Source organism: Phaenicophaeus curvirostris, chromosome Z, assembly GCF_032191515.1.
Source record: "Phaenicophaeus curvirostris isolate KB17595 chromosome Z, BPBGC_Pcur_1.0, whole genome shotgun sequence".
In the NCBI taxonomy this organism is placed as follows: domain Eukaryota; kingdom Metazoa; phylum Chordata; class Aves; order Cuculiformes; family Cuculidae; genus Phaenicophaeus; species Phaenicophaeus curvirostris.
This window is the reverse complement of record NC_091431.1, coordinates 37,950,755-37,976,066: the sequence shown is the minus strand read 5'-3', so window position 1 is coordinate 37,976,066 and position 25,312 is coordinate 37,950,755. Positions and strand designations below refer to the sequence as shown.

At 39.8% G+C, this 25,312-nt stretch overlaps 2 protein-coding genes across 2 annotated transcripts in view; both read right to left on the bottom strand.

Annotated features, from left to right (window-relative positions):
• Window positions 1-2,171, bottom strand: part of LOC138733549 (guanine deaminase-like) — a 31,689-nt gene extending 29,518 nt beyond the window's left edge. Inside the window, 2 exon segments of the mRNA XM_069880825.1 lie at window positions 1,966-2,090; window positions 2,093-2,171. Of these exon segments, the coding sequence (XP_069736926.1) occupies window positions 1,966-2,090; window positions 2,093-2,171 (204 nt within the window).
• A 301-nt stretch (window positions 2,172-2,472) lies between these two features.
• LOC138733696 (transmembrane channel-like protein 2-A) overlaps window positions 2,473-25,312 on the bottom strand; it is a 30,449-nt gene continuing 7,609 nt past the window's right edge. Inside the window, exons 3-7 of the mRNA XM_069881162.1 lie at window positions 24,820-25,192; window positions 21,571-21,711; window positions 8,659-8,749; window positions 3,808-3,924; window positions 2,473-2,544 (exon numbers count right to left, since the gene is read on the bottom strand). Of these exons, the coding sequence (XP_069737263.1) occupies window positions 2,473-2,544; window positions 3,808-3,924; window positions 8,659-8,749; window positions 21,571-21,711; window positions 24,820-25,192 (794 nt within the window). The remainder of the gene's footprint in view (window positions 2,545-3,807; window positions 3,925-8,658; window positions 8,750-21,570; window positions 21,712-24,819; window positions 25,193-25,312) is intronic.

Genomic DNA, 25,312 nt, shown 5'->3' with positions numbered 1-25,312 from the left:
TACTCTGCAAACCACTCAGTTAAACACAGTCTTTATTTTGTTGCTTAGCGGTAATTTAAGTCTTCATATCTGACAGCACTGTTTTCCTTGCTAAAGCTTATTTTTCATCTACAGGCAAAGCTGAGGGAGTTGTTTCATCTGTGGCCTTTACCAGCCAAGTATCCCTACAGACAGCAGGGGTCTGGGCAGCAGCATTTTGTGTTTGATAGGAACAGTTGGACTCGATGATCTGGTGGGTCTCTTCCAACCTGGTTATTCTATGATTCTATGATTTCTGTGGCACTGATTATATGCTCCTGTCCCTTGGAGGATAGGCAGGGACTCACACTGGAGAACAGAACCTGGCTATTCACAAAAACTGATCTGTTCACCCTTTCAGTGACTGTGCAAAGTTTTTCCATGATGGAGTCAACAAAGTGAGGCAAATACCTATTTAGTTAAACTTAATTCTTTGGGAGCAATACTGAAACACTCTGGTGTAAATTTGGACAACAAAGGTAAGCAATTTTCTAACCACTATGTCCTTCTTGGAAAGTCAGTTCTTCTGTGATTCCAGTGGAAGTTCTGCACGACATTAAACTGTGTAATAAGCCAAAGGGTACTAAAACCCAATGTATCAGACCCTGGGGTAATAAAATGCCAAGAATTTCTATTAAAAAGAGAAGAAAATTAAAGTCCTTGTTACTGTACTCTAGTGGAAATTTTATTTTTGGACAACTTTGTTTTTCTGTTAAATATTTTATTTAAAACAACTGCATGGGAATGTGCCAGTTTATGTAAGGAAAACAATATCCAGTGAATCCTTGTTCACTAGAAGAATGGAAGAGAGTGACTGAGAGCATGAATTCCTAGGTCCAGCTTACAAAGGTAGCTGATTTTCAAGAAAATCACTTAAAGGTCCTGATTTCCTAAGGATGCTGAGCAGTGATCCTTTTCTGGAAACTGCTGTTAGAGAGAGCAGAATCTGGTGCGAGTTTCTGCCTCCCACACCTAAGTTATAGAAACCAAATCCTTTGTGCATTAAAGACTGCTGGTTTTGTTAATAGTTGACACCAACCAATACATAGTTATGTAAGTTTTTATTCCCCTCCCATACATCAAAGTACAGCTTCTCACAGACTTTGCTATGCCTTGCACCAGACTTCTCAAGAGCTCTGAGAGGTGTCTCTGGAAACAGGCCTTCATGGGGCTGTATGAATATAGAAAACAAATACTGTAAGGGCTTGAAATGTGCTGTGCACAGATTTCAAGTGCTACTGAAGCATGACACACTGAAGTCTCTTATTTAGCTGCAAGAAAGAAAATTATCGGTTTTTTTAATAGGGTACTTATATATGTTGTTGAGTCTGTAAGAAATTACCAGTCCACCTACACAACATGCACTGTGAAATGGAGTGATATTGTTATGGGAATGATGCAGCTTCCCTGCCAGAATCGATCCCGCGACACCTGTTTTAAACCACTCACATGCCCAATGTCACCATTTTCAGAACTCCTTACAGGTATGTGCCACTATTTTGCTTGTGATAAAAGAAAAAAAAAAAACCTGCTCGGAAGGCTACGCATAAGTACAGGGTGGGGGGACACTGCAACTGCTCACGTTCACTACTTCGGCACTTAGAGAATGAAAAACCTGCTTGCGAAACTGAAAGAAACTGAGAGAACGCCTGGTCCGGGCGCAGAGTTGCTTTGGAAACATTCAGCACGCTTCAAAAACAGACTTGGGCTACCAGCAAACCCATGCAAGGAGCCAGCGGGCCAACCCGTTTATCCCCACCTCCTGCGAGCACGAAATCCCTTCTCTGTAGCTCTTTTCTCTTGCTCGAGTGGGAGATTTTCCCCACCTTCTCCCTACACCCCGGCGCGGGCGGCCCTGACCCGTCGCTTCCCCGGACCGGGACTCGGGACCGAGACGGGTCGCTCCTGCCGCCCCCGCACCCAGCAGCCACCCCCGCCCCCACTCACCGTCCCGCCGTCGTCCACCCCCAGCACGTGTCCGTGGAGGATCTCCATGGGCTTGGAGCGGCTGGAGTGCACGAAGGTTCCCTTGAAGACGTGGGCGAGCGGCGGGCGCTGCGGGGACCCCATGCCGGCCGGGAGCTGCCACCCAGCGAGCCGCTGCCCCTCGGAGCCTCCGGGCGCCCGCGGCGGCTTCCTGGAGCTGTCACCATCTCCCCACCCCCTGGTGACTTCTCGGGGAGTGGTTTCGGCGGAGGGAGGGCGAGAGGCCGCCCCGCTCCCCCCGCGGGGGCTGCCCCCTAGCCCCCCGCCAGCCGCCCCGCGGCAGGAGGCAGAAAAGCCTTGCCCGGTGGGTTTAGGGGTCACCACTTTCCTCCCGGGAAGTGGGGAGAGATCCCACAAGGTGTCCGAAGGTGTTTCACGGGGTGTCGTCCGACATCTGACTTCTGTAGCCAGCCTGAAGGCTGTAGCTGCTTCCAAAAGCTTCTTTTACAAAAGCTTGAGTTTGTAAGCTTACTCTGCCCCAAGCTGCCGGCAGACTGCGACACGTCGTTCTGTGCCCGGAGCGTTAGGAACTTTATTGGACTTTTTCAGAAGGACGGACCTAACTTTAAAACGTTATAAACTTTAAACGTGTGTTTTGTCATGGCAGTTCCTGCTTTGCTTCACCTGTGCTGTTGCACTCAATGCACCGAGAATTATCTCTTGGACCGTCTCCTTAGCCCTTGGCCCCTGCGCTGCGTGTTAGTAGGTTATAGGGAATAGAACATAGATGCCGGCTGAGGGACCAGAACAGCTGGAAGCAGACAGCCGAGTGCCTCATTCGGTGGAGGTACTCTACAGAAGAACAGCCTCAGGAAAATTAAAGGCACAGAAAAATAAATTTTGTTAACCCAGGGAAATCACACTTTCAGAACCAGATTATGCTCCAACAACCTAAGTCAATGCATATCATGAACATGTGCTAAGAGGGTCACCTTTGAGGGTACTGGAATAAGACTTCATGGTGTCAGAACGATGTACACTAATAATAATACCATGAGTGTCCTCTGGATTCCTGAAGACACCTTTCTTCTTCAAGTTATCAAGTGATGAATGAACTGTGCACCGTGGGCAGTGACACTGTTATTCTTATAGCTGGACTGGGAAGTTTGTTGTTACATAGTTATCATTAAAAGACCTTTGCTCTTCCCACTGTGCTTTTACTTTGCAAATGCATAGGAGATTGTCTTTCCTACAAGCTCTCCAGATCAGTCATGGGAGGAGAGAAGGACACGGTGGGAAAGCACAGAAATTATTTAATTTTGGTCTGCTACGAGCATACGATCAGCCTTTATCTTGGCTTCTTTGAATAAGAATGCTTTAAGTTACTGTGAAGCAAGTTTAAAAAATAGCAGACTTACTGACTCCAACTGAAAGACTTTACCTTGACTTCACTATCAGCTTAGTCAAGCCATAAAGGGTGTCCAAAATAAAATAGGTATGTGAAAGTGAGTCTAACATGCTGATATTGGTAATTTCCTGTGAGAGGTCTCGTATTTTAGAAAGACTCCCAATGAGATAAAATGGATTTTTTAGACACAAAGTGGGGGTTTTAATTGTGTTTCTGATCTCTTTGGCATGAGAAGCTAGCAAACAAACCAAAACATAAATTGGTCTTGCAGATTTATCTTGTTCGGAGAAACTGGCGTAAGAATCTTTCGGGCATTTCAGTTTATTTACAACACAATAATACTTCCTGCTTCCTTGAACAACAAGGTGATAAATTTGAAAAAAAAATAGCACCAGAAGACTTTTAAATTAGCACTTGCAAAAGCTGCCTTACAAAGATGTTTCCGAGGATGTTACCTTTCTGTTTATTAAGACTGCAACTGAAATGAGCTGTATTTCAAACTGTGACCTCAGGTGAGGAAAATTGTCTTTTGCTGTGCAAGGATAAAGCGTAAGAGATAGGTTGTCTTCGAACTGAAAAACAAAAGTTACAGGAAGTAGAACTGAGAAATAGGGTGAACAGAGACCAAGCCCTGCAAAGATAAGCTCGATTGCTCCTCCTGTGAACAAAATAGTGAAAACACTTTTCACCAGCAATAGCTTCTGTTCTACACAACTTACCTCTGCCTGTGTGGCAGCAGCTGGCCCGATTTTTCAAGTTGGCTGGGTCCCACTGTTTTCCATCCTCTCCAGTATGCTGCCCTAGGTATCTGCTTTAACTTAACTCACCTTAGGCTACACATGGCTTTCAGCTTCCTGAGAAGCTGAATCCTGAGATCTCGTGCTGGCGGCTAACCAGACACACATTCACAGCTCTCCAAAGTAATATTCAGCAGACTTCACTATTCCTGAGAAACCCTTTTGTTGCTTTTGGTGGGCATGTGTGCTGCTCCTGAGAATGTGAGACTGCTTCAACCCTGGTTTTCCTTTAAAAATCTCAGGAATTTCCTCCAGCTACATTACCTAAAGGGTGATACATACTGCATTGATTTCAATGAGGTTTAATCCAGTCAGTATTTATGCACAAGAAGAGAACAGAAAGCACCGACAGCTCTTCCATTACCACTTTTAGTGAGAAATGTCAGTACCAAACATTGTTACAGATAAATTTATTGCTGTAAGGGGGTTCTAAACGCTCTGGAGACTAGTGGTTTCTTTTGCTTTTTCCATCTGTCTCATGGGAAAGCATGGGAGCCCCTGAAGAGGGTTTGTGGAAGAACAATTACATACTTCCCTCCTCTCAAACTTTTTTAGAATCATAGAATCACTAGGTTGGAAAGGACCCACTGGATCATCAAGTCCAACCATTCCTATCAATCACTAAACCGTGCCCCTAAGCACCTCATCTACCCGTCCTTTGAACACCTCCAGGAAAGGTGACTCAACCACCTCCCTGGGCAGCCTGTTCCAGTGCCTGATGACCCTTTCAGTGAAATATATTTTCCTAATGTCAAGCCTGAATCTCCCCTGGTTCTTAGTTTGCAAATTATACATGCATGCCCTAGATATTGAAAAGGCTTAGGATGAGATCTCAACCAGCTGTGAAAAACTGAGTCATTCTTCCAACATATGGGAGAATTATGCTGATGTGTGTTTAGTTTTGCTGGGGTACACTGAACTAGTACTTTACCTCCTTGGACAGAACTGTAATGCTCAGTTGTGATTGTTACATTCTAATTAACAAAAGAGATTGAAATAACTTTTTTGCTACATAGTTGACCGTCTGAAGAGAGGTCTAGCTTCTTACAAATTACACAATTATTTATTTGAATAGCGTATTAAAATGTAAAACTTAGCTTCAGAAATTCCTTGAATTCATCATACCTGGTTAAACACATTTACATTAAAATATATAATCACTGTTCTTCTGTCTCCTGCTGTTAAAAAAAAAAAAAAAGTCCATCTCACCATTCAGTAGCTTTTCAGATTGTGTTTTTTTCAGTCTCTCTTTGACTTCAAAATTATTGTCTTTTAGTTAGTTGTAGAAATGAGTCTTTAGTCTGTGTCCTGAAGCCAAATGACTTCAGAAATGGAAGAATAATCAATGTACTTCTAGGAGCACAGGGACAGATTTTAGCAGGATTAGTGTCTTTATTCCCATTACCACTTTCACTTTCTTATCTTTTGTTCTACTTGGTACACTATACAAAGCAAAAATTCGATGCTTCTTTCAAAATTTCAGATCACTTAAGCTGATCCTGCAACATCTGAGTAACATAAGAAAAAGGAACTTGTTTCCTCCCCGCCCCCTTTCAAAATACAGTTGATGAAGTACATGCTGCTAAACAGAAGCTCCTATTGTAAGGACTCTACTGAGATAAGTGTCTGCAGAGCCTGAGCATCAGGGTACAGTAATTACTGTTCTGATATAGAAGTGAATGTTCTTATTGCATTTTACGGTCAGTGTACCTTTTCTGTAATTTGTAACATAGCAATTAAGTCAATGGAGAGACAAAATGTAGTTGATAAATCTTTTATTGAGTGTTTCTTGTCCTTAAAAAATAGAACTGAGTATGTGGCAAATACTGCGATTACTCAGAGAAATTAAAAAGTGAAGCATGGTAAGTATCTACTCTCAAGTGTGACATTCACTTTGGAGCTAGAATTAATGCAGCATAAGCTACTTCAAGCACATTTCCCCGAAACATTCATATCTTCAACTTCTGTTTACGCTACTTAATTTTTCCAGCTCTAGGTAAAACTGAAAATTACCCCACCTCAAAAGGATAAGAATCGATGAGCATACATACAAGCTGCTTTTCTTTTACTGCCATGGTTATGCAGTCTGCAGGTCCTGGACAGAGCTTTCAGCCTTTGATTCCCTAGTCTACAAAATCTGGGGAGAGAAGACTCAGAAACCTCTCAGTGAGCTTCTGGTCTTCTCCACTTCCACAAGGGCTTAGTCCTAGCACAGTACTGTCATAAAATATCCCATCATTATAATTTAAAGACAGTATGTGTTGTTTTTTTCACTAATATGTAATTACCTGAAGCACAGATTGCCTGGTGATTGGCCTGAGCCCTTCCCCTGAGAAAACTTTGTGGCATTACATTACATGATAATATTTGTTTTCTTCAACCTTCTGAGTAATGGGAGGATACCTCTGAAGAAAGAGGCAAGCCCAGGATATAAATACTGGCTCCAGAATTGGTGAGTGTCTCATAACTTCGGGTTTTAAAGCTATGGAAGTGCCTTCAAGAGACCAGGTATGCTGGACCTAATGTAATCCACCTGTTTCAATGGGAAGACCAGGTGTTTGAATTTAAGCTGCTGATGCTGATTGAGAAAGCTTTAAACTAGAATCAGTGGGGGAAGAGGATATCAACAGGATTGCAGTAGGTAAGCCAGGGTTTGAAATGACATCACCTGAGGGTGGCAAAGCTAGTGAGAGCATTTATGCTGCTTGTGGGAGGACAGAAGGCTCAGTAGGGTACCTCAAATGCATGTACACGAAAGCATGCAGAACGAGAAACAAACAGGATGAACTGGAAGCATTGGTAACCTCACAGATCTACTGCATTGGTGGTATTAGTGAGACTTGATGGAATGAGACCCACAACTAGAATGCTGGGATGAAGAGCTACAGGCTATTCAGGAGGAATAGACAGGGCAGAGGGGGGCCATCACCAACACCAGCAGAGGTTGGGCGGTGAATGGATTGAGAACAGCCCTGCAGGGAAGGACTTGGAGATACTGGTGGATGAAAAATGTATATACGAATCAGCAACATACAACTGCAGTCTTGAAAGCCAATTGTAAAAAGAAATGTGGCCAGCTGGACAGGGGAGATGATTCTACCTCTCTATTTCACTCTTGTGCGATTCCACCCGCAGTACTGCATCCAGTTCTAGGGTCCCCAGCACAAGAAAAGAATAGGTTGAGGGGAGGGCCATAAAAATTATCTGAGAGCTTTTCTGTAATGAAAGGCTGAGAAAGTTGTCTTTGTTCAACCTGGAGAAAACTCCAAGGGAGATTTTATTTTGGCCTTTCAATATATATTCTTTCTTATATATATCTTATATAATTATTTCTTATAGGAAAGATGGAGGCTTTTTACTAGAGCTTTTAGTGGTAGGACAAGGAATAATAGTTTTAAACTGAGAGGGTGGATTGAGATTGGACATAGAAAAGAAATTCTTTAACAGTGGTGAGGCACTGGAACAGGTTGCTCAGAGAATCTGCGGATGCCCCATCATTGGATATGTTCGAGGTCAGGCTGGTGAAGACTTTAAGCAACGTGTTCTAGTGGAAGATGTTCCTGCCTGTGTTAGTGGGACTGGACTAGATGAGGTTTAAAGATAAAAAAAAAAAAAACAACCAACAAACAAAATAAATCATTCTGCGATTCCAAATATCTGCTTGCTTCTAAAGATATCAGTCTGGTTTGTTTTTTTTCAAAGGCAATAAGAGCATTCACAATATTATAATATGCTACTTCTCTTGAATCTCAAGTCGACATCTGGGAAACACAGACCCACATCCCATACTGTTGTTAACACCATCTAAAGGGAATCCTGACAGAATTCACAAAAACATGACAAAGCTTCTCCCAAAATTAATACCAAGGGAAAATTGTTCCGTTGGAAATGCGCCTGTAAAAATTATGGAGAAACCATGCTGACTGGAACATTATGAAGACATACACACACAGCATACTGCCACAAAGCAGAACACCGTGACATGGAGACAAGTTGCAGAAGCCTTGTATTAGTGGTAGGAAGCATCAGAGAAGTTATTTTAGCCAAGTGTCGTCCAAGAACTTTATTCCATCACGCTTGTCCTTCTTTATTTCTTCATTTCAATTCCTTGAATAGCATCGTTAACTCACTGCTCTTGTTCTATGTTTTTCTGAGACTCTTATTTGTGCTGCAGCCTTTCTGCTGATTATGAATACTATCAGGTTCAGGTTTGTTTTCGAATGTGTTTGTAGTCTTGCAGCATTCAGGGATGTTAAGTGAAATCCCCAGGCTTTTTTAAAAAGTGTGCTTTTAAATTTTTATTAAATTTTTTTGTTTGTTTGTCTTGAAAAGTCTCAGTCAAAGTGTGGGCTTGCATTAGAAATCTTCTTCATGCAACAGCAGTAGAAAAATACTGTTAAAATGCAAAGAAAGGCAAGGAAATCTGTTTTGGAAGACAGGTGTATATGACCATAATGTGCAAGAGGCCTCCAGTTTGCATTACATTAAGATAGTTAATAATAAATTTACCTTGGTCATCATCACTTTGTATGCATAGAATTTTTTTCCTTTTCCTTTTCCAAGAGCACCTTCAAACTTTTCCACAAAAAGCTGTGCTTCCCTGGAAAATGAGGGCAAAAGAGAGGTATATCATGCTACAGAAAAAACAATATTGTCTTTTCCACGACAATGTAAATTTTGATGTGTTCTAAATCTTCATAGAGATTTGTGTAATCTTGTTCCCTCAGTAATGCTCAGGAAAAAAAAAGCAATGAGATTTTATTTTACAGAAGACTAATCATATGTAGCGCAAACAGAACAAGTAACTGCAGTAATCTGCTCTAATCCAAATGCATTTGGAGTTCTGAGATCTGCCTACATACAGTTAATGCTATCAAATATTTTTAGTTACAGTGGCTTTCTTTTGCAGTTCACCTGTTGCCCACTTGTGTCACTTAGAAACTGTTATTCCTCCTGGTTCCATCTACTATAGAATGTTGCCTAGCTATTAAGGGAAATTTATTTTCATTTTTCATTTTGGAGATAAGTGTACACAAGACCATGGATTTCCCCTCTCTCTACCTTTCTCAAGACTAGATATAATTCAGCTTTTCAGAACTTCTGTATATATCATCTCTAACTGTATCATTTTTGGAATAAGTTCTTAAAAACATAGCTTCAGTGGTCCCAAAAAACTAAAATTTTGCTTATAAAGATATGGGAGTTAAAAAAAATCCTAGTGATACAAACATTAAAGGAAGATTTATAAATTGTTTTAAAAAGGCATAATGTTCATGGATTAAAACAATAAATAAAATAAAACAAAACAAATAAGATCAAGAGAATATTAATATATCTTCCATTCCGTTTCACCTAGTCTTCATTTCTAAGTATGACATTCATGTGTGTCTCTGTTGAGAAAATGTGCCCTCTAAGTAAAATGTCCTGATTTAAAACTCTTGAAAATCGATTAAGAATGCTCAGTTGTCAATTTGTGCACGAGACTGTATAACTATTTTATCAATTTCTACAAGGTAGACTGTTGGGAAAATGTTAATTATGATGTATGCCTCTCCAGAAGTGCTACAGATAAGTTCATTGAATGAAAATAATTATAGTGCTTGTATCTTCTGCTCGCATATTTTGTGTAATCAAGCAAAAAAATTGTCTTAGACCGAAAAATCTGACAGTGGCTTTGACAGAATAATGGAGTAGTGTGCTAAAGCAGAATTAAACTTATGTGTGAAGAGGGCTGTTAACCACATCATAAATTCTCTTAACTCACGGTTAAAAATCTCAGTATTTTTCAAAATACTGTCTATTTTTAGTAACTGCAGATGCTTAGGGTGACCTTCACACTATCATCTGGAGACTTATTAAAACCTTTCTCCACTAGATAGAGATGGCACCAGCCTCTTTAGCTCACAGTACCAAGGCTCTGAACAGCCATTTGTCTCTATGTTTCTCAAGATAGCGCAAAATTGAGTTTTCCCTCTTCAAAAGCCCTGTGACTACTTCCACATTCCAAGTGATCACACTTAACCCAGTTGGTGAAGAATCTGGACCAATGCCAGTTCATCTGACCTCCCTAGGAGTTCCGTGTATCTTTTCCCACCATCTGATACTCCATTTTCTCCTTCAAAGTCACAGGCTGGCAAAACCAAAAAGCTACAGACAACGTTACTCTTCTTTTTTGGCACCAGGCATGCACAAACGCAGACAAAGAAGATAAAATACTTGTACTCAGCAGCCACCCTAGCCACACATGACACCTAATCACCAATTCAAAGTGTTCCTCAGGGACCAAGTCAGTGCCTGTTTAAGGCTCTCAGTCCCTTATTCTCAAATCTGCACTTCTAAATCACATTTGTATTCTGGATTTTGGAGTGTGATCCTTCTGTGCTTCAGCTAATCTTAACACTGACTGAGCCTTCTTTATTTTCCTAGCCACTGTGAGTCCATCAGAGATTTTCTGATTCAGCACTCTCTCTCTCATTCTTTCATTTTGATTCTCCAAAAAATTCTGCTCTTAAATTTATACTCTTAAATAAGTCGGGGAAAACAGATTCTTTCTGCTTCAGGAAACCGGTGTCCAAGAGTGCCTTTTAAACCCATGTCCTCAGGATAGAGAATCTTAGCTGTCAGGCGATATAAGGCAGTGTCAACAGTAGATGGCAGCTTCCTCGTAAACTCTGTAGTCAGCGCTCGAGCAGTACCGCAAAAGCAGCTAGAATCTATAAACCGGATATGTACTAATCTCCAAAGTCAGTATATCATATTCTAGACTTATTAGAATAATATTTTACTACCCTTTCTGTCACTAGGTAATTCAAGCATTGGAGCTTATTCATGAAAAAATATTGAAATCAAAATCATCTGAGCTATAGAAAACCTATGCTTTCAGTCACTAATTACATTAAGTTATGCTGCAGACTATGAAGTTTTCAAATTACAAGTTGTTTGGGTTTTTTTATAGTGAAGCAGTAAATTAGAAATTTATGGAGTTAATATGTAAACAACCATTAACACATAAAAGACCCTGCATAGTAGTTATGAACATATTTTGCAACTGTTGCTGAAAACAAAACTCCACAAACATGTTTTGCTATAAAATTAAACTAAGCCAAAACAAGGAATTTTCCACAACAAAAGTTATTAAAAGTTTTATTTTTATAGTCTTAATCCAAGCCCTCTGCTGACTTGTTTGAAACATCTTTTTAGGAGGTTTACTACAAAAAATACTTCTTAACCCTGTCTGCCTCCTGAACTCTCCATCAAGCAATCTTTCAAGCTGAAGTATTGGCAGTATTTAAGTTTTTTCTCCAGGACAACTCAAAATATTGCTTTCTGTAGGTGGCAATCTGGACCTCCAAGTCTAATGCTACAGACTTTCCTGAATGCTTTCCCAGGTTTTACTTTGCCAATGGCTGAGGTTTCCTTTATCCCTGCATCCCCTCTTCTCCAGCACTGCCCAACTCCACTGTGTGCTTTTTACAGAACTGTTATAAACTATTCCTTAATGCTGATACTTTATAATCTGCTTTTCTCAGTTTTTTCACCTCACTGCCCTACACTGGACTAAGTTCATCATTGCATCATAAACAAACCAGATCCTGGTTAAAATTCTTACTGGGTGGTTCCACATGCAGTCAGCTGAGTTACATATGCAAGACCAGAGCACAAAGCCAGTTGGATCCATGCGTGCATATTTGTGAAGCTACTTTCAGATTTCATGGAAGAAGCATGGAGCAACACCTTTCATTTTTATACATATTGTTTTCCTGTTCTCACAAACCCATTGTTTAAATCTTGAAAAAAAAATAACATCAATCCAAATGGTGGACTTACAGTATTACTTTAGTTTTCAATTTACACTGCATTTGCATTCTAGTCTAGTTAAAATACACTGGGATTTTTTAATTAACAGGACTTCTGGCATTAATGCATATTTCACACTGATCATGACAAGAAGGTATTTCAGATGTGCATTAAAAACTGTGGCTGTGATATTTTCCATTCTTGTGAACTAAGAGCCAAAATCATTATGCAGTCAATAATCACCACACAGTCAGCTAAACAGCACGTGCTATATGGGCCAAAGAATTGTGGTGAATGGAGTTAAATCCAGTTGGCAACCAGTCACAAGTGGTGTTGCCCAGGGCTCAGTTCTGAGGCTGATTCATTTTAATATCTTTATCAATGATCACGAGGAAGAGATCGAGTGCATCTTCGTTAAGTTTGCAGATGACACCAAGTTGGGTGGGAGTGTTGATCTCCTGAGGGAAGGAAAACTTTATAGGTCCGGCTAGACTGATGGGCTGAGATTGTATGAGATTCAAGAAGGCCAACCAACAGGTCCTGAACTTGCATCATAGCAACCCCATTCAACACTACAGGCCTGGGGAAGAAGAGCTGGAAAGCCGCCCAGCTGAAAAGGACATTAGCGTGTTTAACATGAGCCAACAGTATGCTCAAGTGGCCAAGGCCACTGGCATCCTGGCTTGTAGTAGAAATCCTCTGGCCAGCAGGACTATAGAAGCAATTGTCCCCTTGTACTTGAGGCTGCACCTTGAATACTAGGTTCAGTTTTGGGCCTCCCTCTACAAGTAGGACATTGAGGTGCTGGAGTGTGTCCAAATAAGAGGAATGAAGCTGATGAAGAGTCTAGAAAATAAGCATTATGAAGGGCCCCTGAGGGAACAGGGATGTTCAGTCTGAAAAAAAGGAGGCTAAAGGGAGACCTTATCACCCTTTACAACTCTCCGAAAGGAGGTTATAGCAAGGTATGTGTTGGCCTCTTCTCCCAGGCAGCAAGCGATAACACAAGAGGAAACAGCATCAAATTGTACCAAGGGAGGTTTGGATCAGATATTAGGAAAAATTTCTTCACCAAGAGAGTTGTCCAGCAGTGGAATAGGCTGCCCAGGGAAGTGGTGGAGTCTCCGCCCCTAGAGATATTTAAAAGACATGTAGATGTAGTGCTTAGGGACATGGTTTAGTGGTGGACTTGGCAATGTTATGTCAACAGTTGGACTTTATGATCTTAAGGGTGCTTTCCATCCTAAATAATTCTATGATTATCATGCAGTTGAAATATTTTTTTTTTTCCTAAGCAAGCTACCTTTGTTGTTCTACAAGCATGTCTTTCCTTTTGGTGTGTGGTGGATTTTACCAATAATATTCTAAATAGCATTTTCATACCACTTATTTAGAGAGACTACATCTTACAAGGGAACCCCACCACATGCCAGTATACAGAGGAGTTATTAAGTGCCCCATAGCAGCCTATTTGTTAACTGCACTCCTGAACACTTGCATGACTTAAAGATCTTACTTAATTGGTAGTTAAATGCAAATCTCAATAACAACTTGATCCTATGAAAAATTCCCAGCAGACTTTTACTGAAATATCTGAAATCAAATTTAGTGCAGAAGCAGAGCTTGAAAGAATGCCTACAGGTGACAAGGCAGGAATATATATGCAGTTATGTTCAAAGAAATAATACAGGAACCATAACTATCAGATGATGCTAGAGCCATCAAAGAGAGCTTGTTTTCTTTTTCCTCCACAGCTTTTCTTCCCTCATCAGCTCTGCAGCATGTAAGTCCTGACCCCTGTGATTTGCAGGTTAAGGAGGACTTGCCCTGACTTCCACTTAAGCTTCCTAGCTTTTAAAGTTCAGCAATGACTTGGCACCATTCAGTCAGGGCACAGCCTTGCAATGTCCTGTCTGCACCTGTGACATGTGTTCTTTTGTTAAATATAATCCAATATGTTACTTTATCCAGGTTTCTACCTTGATGTCTAAACCATCGCACTAAAAAACATCTATTAGTACATCCATGCAGACCTTTGCCACATTTTGTCTTTTCCTCCATTTCTTTTGTGCTAATAATAAAATGTGAGAAAAAGCAATCGAGCTATAAAAAGTAGTCCTAAACCCACAGAACTTTTTCAGAAACCAAAATGAGAACCAAACACACATACAAATGTATGCACACCTACTTGGAAGTAATGCAACTTTACCAACATGAGGACGTGTCAAAAACAACGCAGAGCGACAAAACTGAGCTTTGTAATCACTGGTATCATGTGTTATAGGTAATTTATCTATATCACAAGGTAGGCCAAAGTGTGCCCCGTTAGCTAACTGTGAATTTAAAGAAGCTTCAGAGAAACCTTATTAATTGAATTACAGACACAAGGAACTAATAAATATTGCATAGGGCTGGGCATTATTGTCCCAGAGAAGACTGAGTTAATTATTAATACTAGGTGTGGAGTTACAGCTTCCAAAGTGCTAGGTGTACGGTGCTTCAGCCACTTTGTTATTGCACAGAAAGGATGAATTACAGCTCTTAGAGGATGCTGCTAATGAATAGGATTCAGATGGATTGCTCACATTTTTCAGTAACAGTTCAGGAAGGCTTCAGTCTCCAAGATCTAAAACCTCATTAAAAAGAAATGTATTAATGTTGATCATGCAGGACTTCTCCAAGTCATAAACAGTTTGGGCTAAAACTGACAACACAGTAACAGCTGTCAGGCGCAACTTACTTGAAAATTAGACCAGCAGTAATAATGGGCAAATTATAGTGTTATTTAATACACAGCTGGCCTCAAGGATACCCAGACTGGCCCCCAGGAATGCCAGTATGTCCACAGTAAGAGAGTTTAAATACTGATTCATCAGAGTACAAAGAATGCATCCATGGAGGATTTATTTCCACCATCTCCCACATACACTTTATGTATCTTTGAGTTTTGTATACTTATGAGACATTTTATTTCCAGTACATCTATCTTGATGGTGATCTAAGTCCTGTAATAAAATAAATTATGCTAAATTATACTGAAAAATCATTACACTATGTTCTGTCCCCAGCAGATGAAGAGACTTCACTGTTCTGTTTTTCTTAGAAAAAACAGGAAGTTCTCATGCCCCTCTTTATGTTCTGTATTTAACTAGAAGCTCTTTAAAAATCTTAAGCTTGACATTTGATTGCTTTTTGGGTTTTATATTGCCATTTCACTTTTTTTGATGGTTTGCCAATAGGCTTGTGGTACAGCTTATAAGTGAGACCACTGTCAGCACATTTCCGGATTCTTGTGCTTAATTCTATAATTATACATCACCGTAATAGACTTTGTTGGTGGATACAAACTGCATGACTGTTAATAGTCTTTGCTATTTTATAGCACAAATCCTTGACTATGTAAAATGTTATGTGCACTAGCAAGGGGAGAGATTACTATACCAAAGCCAAACACAGTAGCACACATTTCAAGCCCTCCCTTTTCCTTCATACCTGTGCAAAACCCAGCCTGGAGAATGCACAGACAGGGATGCAGTCCCAAAAAGCAGATGCTCAGAAGTAAACTGGGATAGCTTTCCCTGGAGGTTTTCCAATCTGCAACAGCTGAAGCTGTGATTCATTAATTCCCCAAAGTTTAGTGGAAATTAAATCTTTCCCCTTGTTCTGGAAAATTAACGCTTCTTTAAAAAAAAAAATATTTAGAATGAAAAGTCCTAAACAACCCTAATATTCACTTTCCAAAATAATATGAAAAATGTATGGTTTGGTCTTATTTTATGTTACAAATATTAGCAAAAACTTGAGCGTTCTTGGGGATATCTTTTTCATTCTCAGAAAAAAAAAAACAGCTGCTAATGCAGAGCAAACATGGAAGTGGGGTTTGGTTCACAGAAAAGAACATTTCTCATAATGCTGAGAAGAAATCTTCAATGAAGTAACTCATCACTGTAGAAGCTGGAAGAGAAACAGGGAAATTTCTTCTATCTCTAAGCAGATAGACTTTTTTTTATCACACATCCCATAATACTCTAAAATTTTCACAGAGCAAGAAGTAGATGATGTGGGGAAATAATTGCTAATAATAACTATTGACCGAAAGTCTCAATGATAAGAGATGTGAATACAAGAGTATTCAAAAGTCACTTGTTATTGATTTACAGGTTTAAGGCACTTAAAGTCACTGTGTATATATTTTACACATGCTCAAGAATAATGTCAGTCTATCAGGCTGCAGGTTCTGGTGTAAATTTAAATAACTTGCTAAAATACAAACCAAATACATAGATACCATAAAATGTGTTGATATAGACACTTCTGTATTGTTATAACTACAGTCATAATAGAGCATCCACTGATAAAATATTACTATACTTCTTATTTTAAGTAGCATAACACCAGATCTTCCACTGCAACTCAGGTGAACTTAAGGCTCTGAAAAGCCAACCATAACAACAGGACTCTAGAAAACTTAGCCTATTTTCCAAAGTACTGAGTACTTCCAGATTCTGTGATTTTCATTTAAGATGCAAAATGCAGACTTAAATGCCTAATTCTCAGCTCATACACTTAAAAATGTGATTGATTTAGTTTTCAAATTATTATTAATATTCCAGATGTTTGCTGAATTTATGTATTTTTTGTCTACTGAATTATGCGTGACTGTACAGAACTGTGACAAGCCAAATGCGATTACCTGGAATTAAAGGTGACTATTTTGGGAATCTTGCTTGACAATGAAACATAGTAATCAATGTAATTCTTAAGTTAATGAAAACAGATTCAAAATATACGAGCTAATCTGAAGAACTATTATTTCATCTTGTAATATACATTGTTCTATGTCAAGTAAGCTGATAACATGCTTTGGAGATTAATTCAGAGAGTTGTAGCAAAGCATAGGAAAAAAAAACAGTGCAGCTAACTGCCCTAAGAGAAAATTGATGCATATTTTTCACTAAAACAAGCCTTCTGATGTCAGCAAATAAAACTGAATGCATGTCTAATCTACCAGTCTACATTTTATAAATTTAAGAATTGAATTAAATCTTAAATTTTGTAAATTTAAGAATTGAAAAATTAATAAACTAATGGACTCTTAGGCAGAATTGCTGCCCATGTTGAATTTAGAAGGAACACTTCAGTCTGAATATTAATAAAGAAATTGTTAAAATAAAAATGCACATAACAAGGGGGGGATTTTGAAAACTCACTATTGCCTTAATTGAGAAAGCTCACCTCTGACAATGATAAAAGTATAGTAGTTTAGCATTCGCTGAGGATGGCTAAAAGCACTGATCCAAGTACAAACATTTCACAATAAAATAGATTTCAGAGGCCAGAAAAGACTGATACTACCACACCTTCTGACTTGGAAAGGATGATACAGTCTGCAGGTCTTCATTGAGGAGATCCTGATTCAAAACCATAATCAGTAGCTGAACTAAAATACATTGTGTAAAAAATTACACATCTGATTTACAAGCTTCTGTCTGTAGTTGATCAGCATTTACTCTCACTGCAAATATGTTTGCCAGTTGTCCTCAAAAGTATCTTTTTTACAATGTTGTGTAATCAGACTGAGAGAACCAGCTGATTTTAATCATAAAATCATAGAATGGTTTGGGAAGGAAGAGACTTTTAAAGGTCATCTAGTCTACCCCCACTGCAATAAGCAGGGACATCTTCAACTCAATAAAGTTGCTCAATACAACCTGACCTTGAATATGTCCAGGAATGGGGCACCTACCACCTTTTTGAGCAACCTGTTCCAGTGCTTCACCACTCTTTATGTCAAAAAAATCTTCCTTATATCTAGTCTAGATCTACCCTCCTTTACTTTACCTCTTGTCCTATCACTAGAGGTCCTGCTAAAAAGACTGTCCCCATCTTGTAAGAATATAAGCCCCTTTAAGTATCAAAAGACCACAATAAGATTGTCTCAAAGCCTTCTCTTCTCCAGGCTGAACAACATCAACTCTCTCAGCCTTTCTTCATAGGAGGTGCTCTAGACCACTGATCATTTTTGTTGCCCTCCTCTGGACATGCTTTAATAGGTCCCTGTCTTTCTTGCACTGAGGACTCCAGAGCTGGATGTGATAGCCAGTTGAGCGGAGCAGAGGGGCAGAATCGTATCTCTAAATCTGTCATGTTTCTTTTGATGCAGCCCAGGATGCCGTTGACTTTCAAGTGCGCTTGTTGGCTTATGTCCAGTTATTCATCCACAAGTACCCACAAGTATGTCTGGGCAGAACTACTCCAAATCCCCTTATCCTCTATCCTATATTGATACTAGGATTGCCCAAACCCACGTGCAGAACCAAGCACTTGGCCTTGTCAAACCTCACGAGGTTCACATGCATGCACTTCTCAAGCTTGCCCAGATCCACCTGAATGTCATCCTGTCCCTCAGGTGGTGTCCCTCACCACTCAGTTTGATATCATCTGCAAATTTGCTTAGGGTGCACTTGATCTCACTCTCTGAGTCATTTATGAAGATATTAACAGTACTGGTCCCAATACAGACTCCTGAGGAACACCATTCATGACTCTCCTATGGATTTTGAGCCATTGACAACTATCTATCTGGATGCAGTCAACTGGCCAATTCCTTATCCACCAAACAGTCCACCCTTCAAATTCGTAAATCACAAGTCTTACGGAAGTCCGTCCAGACGGATTACACCCCTAGCTCTTCCTTTGCTCACTTATGTATTTATTCCTTCATAGAAGGCCACTAGGTTGGTCAGGAAAGACTTTGCTTTAGAAGAGTTTTGCAAGCCATCTCAAATCACTTCCCTGTCATGCACAGCCCTTAACATAATTTCTGGGAGGATCTGTTCCAAGATCTGTTCCAAGGTGAGACTGACAGGTCAGTAGTTCCCAGGGTCAGTCTTTCTACGCTTTTCAAAAACAGATGCAGTATTTCCCTTTTTTCCAGTCACAAGGGACTTCGTCTGACTGCCATGACTTTTCAAATACCACAGAGTGCGACTCTGCAATTGCATCAGTCAGTTCCTTCATGACCCTGGGATGCATCCCATCAGGTCCCATAAACTATGTATATTCAGGTTCCTCGTGTGAATCTGATCTTTTCTTAAAGCAAGAGGGACTTTTCTCCTCTAGTCCCTTGCCTTGAGGTTCATCCACTCAAGAGTTATGGGAAGAAAGACCAGTGAAGACTGACAAAGATGTTGTTGAGTCTCTTTATCCATTGTTACCGGTTTTCATATTCATCCTGGTGGTACACTTTCTTTGACTTCCTTTTTCTGGCTTACATCACCGCAGAAGACCTTATTATTCCTTGCATCCCTTGCCAAGCTCAGCTCCAGCTGACCCCATCCCTACATAACCAGGCAACATCCCTATGCTCTTGCCACGATACCTGTCCCTGCTTCCACTGCCTGCACATTTAATTTTTGCCCTTTAGTTTGACCAGCAGGTCTTGACTCAGGCGTGCCGATCTCTTTTCCCTTTGAGACAGAAGAACTGTGTCCACCACCAGCAGGCCTGGTGCTGTGTAGACCATTTTGTTATCAAGAAGTTCAAAATTCTGCCAGAGATATCAGAGACAGAATCATATATTAATAGACTGGATCCATCTGTTTCTTCAAGTATTTCTGCCCATAACTGGAAGGATGGAGGAAAAACATAACACTGCTCAGCTTCCATTACCAACCATCCCAAGATCTTGAAGTGTCTTTTGATGGCCCTTGGACTACATGTTGCAGATTTATAGGATCATATAATCATAGAATAGTTTGGGTTGGAAGGGACCTAAAAGATCATCCAGTTTCAACCCTTCCTCCCATGGGCAGGGACACCTCCCACCTGACCAGGCTGCTCAAGGCCCCATCCAACATGGCCTTGAACACTTTCATGGAGGGGGCATCCACAAATTTCCTGGGCAACTTGTTCTAGGGTGTCACCACCTTCATCATTTAGAATTTCTTCCTAATGTCCAGTCTAAACTTTCCCCTCTCCAACTTATAGCCATTTCCTCTCATCCTATCACTACATCTCTTTGTAAACTATTCCTCCCCAGCTTTCTTGCTCACCCCCTACAGGTAAAAGAAGGCCACTACAAGGTCTTAGAGCCTTCTCTTCTCCAGGCTGAACAACACCAACTCTCTCAGCCCGTCCTCACAGTAGAAGTGCTCCAGCTCCCTGATCATCTTTGTAGCCCTCCTCTGGACCTGTTCCAACAGTTCCATATTCTTCTTAGGTTGGAAGTTCCAGAACTGGACACAATACTCACAAGAGTGGAATAGAGGGGCAGAATCACCTCGCTCGACCTACTGGCTGTGTTTCTTTTGATGCAGCCCAGGATATGGTTGGCTGCCTGGGTTGTGAGCGTGCATTGCCAGCTCATGTTGAGCTTCTCATCTATCAGCACCCCAAAGCCTCATTGCCACCCACATGGAAAAGCAATAATGGATAATAGTCCAAGGGTTGTACCAAGACAGGAAGCTTCCTAGGAACAAGGAATTGCTAAGAATGCTGGGTTAGAAGAATGGCTATAAAAATAGAAGGTCTGTTCACAGTAAGTATACAGTAAATCATAACTTTATGTACAAGGACACTCTTCAATTATATGCTATGCAAACCAAAGTAATTTCAACCTGATTACCTCACCTACTCATCTTTTTTTTTTCTATTTCCCTTACCTCCACAATGCTTCCAGTTTACATCTCCTATGTACTCAGATGTCTTTTATCCTCTTCCATCTCACCTTCTTTGACAATATACATTCCCCTTCCTATTTGCAACTGTATTCTTCACAAAATTACCTTACCTTCTAGAAGGAAAAATCTGTAGACCTTCCACACAGTATTTCATATGTGCCCTCCTGCCATTGTCTGTTTTCACATATCAGAAACTGCAGAAGAGAGACCATCTTTTCTATGTTAGATGTGTCTAAAAAAACTCAACCATGAGTTTTGTAGGTGGTTGGGCACTACTGTAGTAAATTAGTTATTCAAAACAGAGGAGCATAACAGTTTTGGCAGAAGAATCAAGTTCTCTGTGTTTACCTGGTTTCCTGTGCTTGTGGAAATTTAACTGTAAATGAAAACTTAATTTTTAGCCTTAATGAAAATCTATTGAGAAGTTTGCTAGGGCAAAATACAGTTTTATGTATGACATATCTAAAAATACATTAAAATGTGAGCTCAATTTACATTCAGTTTGCTTTTTGACAAGTTAAAAAAAAATTTCTTCCCAAAAAGTTAGACTAGAAAAATAAATTCTTTCTTCCCACCCCAGCAATCTTAAGGTATTCCAGAAACTGCATAATTTTTCTTAAATGAGATGTTAAACTTGTCAAGTGAAGATTTTCCCAACATCAACCTAACTGAAGAAAATTAACTACTTTGCAGGAGAGTGTAATTGAAACTCAAAAAAGATATGAGTTTTTCATATTTGATTTCAGGACTACAGAGACAAAAAAGCTATAACCTGCAATACCATTTACCTCCACTTTCTGTGAAAGGACGTCCTGTGAAAGAGAGATTTGAGGTGGTTTGAAGTTAATTGTGTCAGTAGGTCTAGAAATAAAGAGGCTGTTCAGAAAAACAGTACAAAGTGAAAGTAGGATGGCAGATATTAACTATGGAAATTAAACCATACTTCAAGACAGACAACTTCTTTTTCATCTTCCATGGCTTGTTTCGTAGAGTGGCGATCAGTTTCTTTTTCTCTTCTACCTCTTCTTTCAGCTTGGCCAATTCCTCCTCTGTAATCATCTCCTCCTCAGAGTCAGAATCAGAGCTTCAAACAAAAGCAGGAACAAAAACCATCACCAGAACACAGAAGAGACTGAAGTTTTCACTGAAGCACATACTTGGTGTTAATTCTCATTAAATTTTAGCCCTAGATAAATGTTGCACGAAAGGGAAGACACAGTTCATATGACTTGCTATAAATTTTAGTATGAAAGGCAAAGCCTGCACACAAAGCTCAGAGCTGCAGCAGAGCCAGCACTGCACCCATAGCATCCCTTGGAGAGTGGCTAGTGCTCTTGAAGAAGGATCTGGCAGTCTCTGATTGTTCCTGCAGGACTAACCAACCTCCTAACTAACCAAAGTCCAGTTCAAACTCACAATGAACAAGTGAGAACACTGTAATTGCAGTCATAAAAATGATCTTGTTCACCTCACTTCAGTGTGTCCCAGGAAAGAGAAGAGATACCACAGCCACAGTAAAGGCAAGTTTAAAAAGTATATGACAGCCCATCCACTGATAAAGAAGTAACATTTCAGAGATGGGCAAAAATTCAAAGCCACATTGCAGCAAGGCTGTGATATTTCTTAGCATTTAGAGTAAGCATATACAGTAGTAATAGCATCACCAGATATGTTGTCATTGTAATCTGAAATTCTTTTCCATGCATTGGATTGCAGTATCTTCGGAAACCACTGCTGATTAAGGGAAGATCCACTTTCCTAAAACCTACTAAGATATCCTTTTCAGTGATAAATCATATATCTCACATAATAGCATCTAGGAAATCATTAGAAACAGGCATCTCTTCTTCTTATGCCAGTAAACAGGAAAATGACAATAATAAAAAAAATTAGACTCTGACATCCTGCCCTAAAAACCTGGCAGTGATGAATACCACTAAGTGAGCCCTTAGTAAAAGCAGTTTCATGCATTTGTTTGTATTTGTTTCTTATTATATTTTCTTGTGCTTTTCTTTTTGCCACAATGATGGCAGCAAATGCAACATTATCGCTCTGTGGAATAATAGCATATTTAATTTTATTTTTATTTTTTATTTAGGGATTTTTCATTATTTTCTTTCTCAACTCCTTATTTTAGTCTTTTCATGCTTTTTCCTGCTGAATTTTCTCAGCAATTAAAAAACTACATTTTTATTTATTACATGGCAAGATGTACTCTTCAACAGTACGCAGCACTTGTTTTGATAATTCCTCATGGATTTGCTAGACAGGCTATATTTTTATGCTGCCACGCTTCTCTCACAATCATAGAATTGTTAAGGTTGGAAAAGACCTCTAAAATCACCAAGTCAAACTGACAGCCCAACACCACCATGGCTTCTAAACCATGCCCCAAAGCTCCACATCTATACATTTTTTAACTCCTCTGGGGATGGTGATTCCATCACCTCCCTGGCCAGCCTCTTTCAATGCTTCACCTTTCAGTAAAGAAATGTTTCCTAATATCCAGTCCTAATCTAATCTAATGTAATCTAATGTAATCTAATCTAATGTAATCTAATCTAATCTAATCTAATCTAATCTAATCTAATCTAATCTAATCTTCTATCCTGAAAGTGCACAAAACCTTTATCTGAATCACAGCTGAACTGATCACCAGCCTATTTTCCTTTTTTCCTACAATGTTTCTCGTTTTCTTTTTAAAGTCTCTTAAAATCTTCTACTATTATTACTTACAAACTTGTCAACTGGTATCCTAAAAGCCTAAAAATATAATGTTCTTGAGGTATCTTCCAGATCACCCGCAGTTTTTCCTCGAGTGTTATGATTATTACTTCAAGAACAAAGTCTTGATCCAGGGTAGCAGTTTCTAATTATTTAGCTCAAACACAAATTTTAATGTTAAGAACTTTGGAAGACAAGCAAAAACTTTGTGGCCTCATTCAATATTATTCAATTATTATTTTCTGGTCTGTTGGTAATTAATGCTCAGTAATAGTTTACAATGGAAGAAAATAACAAGCAAAGGAAAATGGATTGACATATTGAGGCTTGTTGCTGCAACAGGAAATTGCACAGGGGGTATAATTGTCACTGCAGTGAAGAGCCAGCACAAAGAAAGATTTTAGGCATTCTGGTAGGAGAGGTAAATGAAGTAACATATATTGAAATGGGATCATGGACAAATAAATGCAACAGCAGGACTCACTATATTTTTTGGTTTGGCTCCTCCTTCAGTTAAGCCTTTGGGATCACAAACCACTGTAGCGGTTACTGAATGGGGGAAGTAGAATCTCTCTCTCTCTCTCTCTACTGATAAGCATGCCTAGCTCGATTTGCTCCTTTGTATGCCATTCTTAGGACAGAAAGGAGCAAGAGATTGCCAGAATGGCAGAAAAATACAAAATCATTTTCTGAAGAACTCTAGGTCAGTGAGGTCTTCAAAGACTCCAGGCTGAATTAAATGCTTTGGAAAAGTGAACAGTAATATTTCAGAGGGTCTGAGTGGAAGACAGATCAGAAAATCTCATCCCAGTCCTTGGTTCAGGGTTCTTGAAATTTTGGCACCGATCTTTTATAAAAATTTAGCTCAAACTTGGCTGGGAAACAACAACTTGATCTTGTGAAAATTGTCAAGATTTTAGTTCTGCACTGGAAATAAAGCTATGACTTCGGGGTTTTGGAGGGTTACCAGCTTAGAGTTTGGGGGATTTTAGTTTTGGGGAAAGAAAGAAGCAGGAGACATCTCACCTGTTACCACCTTTCTCTGTCATTTTCTCCCCTCCTCTGTCATTTTCATTCTTTTTTTCAGAAAATGGCTCATAAACATATGAAATTTACCTACAATAAGGGTTACCCTGGCTTGAGTTCCCATTCTATCTGACAAGATTTGATCTTTAGGGTATCAGCAGTCCCAGAAAGGCTTGGCTGGTCAGATCCCAAGGTCCTATGCTTGATTTGTGGCAAATCCCTGACTTCCTTCTACCAAAGAGGATATGACTTTGTGGAACGTCTCCATTTCACTCCACTAGCAGTCCTTCTCTGCAGAAAAAAATACATCTGTCTAGTTCTAATTGGGCTGTAATAAATAAAGGAGTCATACTGACTTTTGGTATTTCACAGCTATAAAAGAAAGAAGGTTTTCTGTAAAATAACCATGACTTTATGTTAAAAGAATAGTTTACTAAATTACCCAGATGCTGATTTCTTTTTGTCTTTTTTCTTCTTGTTGGCCTTCTCTTTTTTCCCTTTCTTATCAGGCTTTTTGTCCTGTTTCTTCTCATTTTTGCCTTTCCCACTTTTACCTCCTTTCTCATCTTCCTCATCTCCATCATCTTCCTTGGATTTCTGATTTGTCTGGTTCTTCCTGGCTTTTTCAGCATCTGCATCAGACTCATTGCCCTCATTTTCAGCTGCTCGTCCCCGTCCTCTGCGGTTTCTGTTCCTGCGATGCCCAGCTCTCCTTGCCCCATCTTCATCATCTTCATCCTCCTCATCACCATGCCTGGCTCTCCCTCTGCCATGCCCCCTTCTGGTTCTCGGTGCTGCCCTCTTCCCCCCTCTACCTGTGGTAGAGAGAAATTAAAAACAACACATGAGAGAAGGCAGTATCTTCGAGGGAGAACTTTTCTCTTGCTTCATTCATACAGATAATCAGAAAACATTTGTGTCTGACCTCAGAGTAA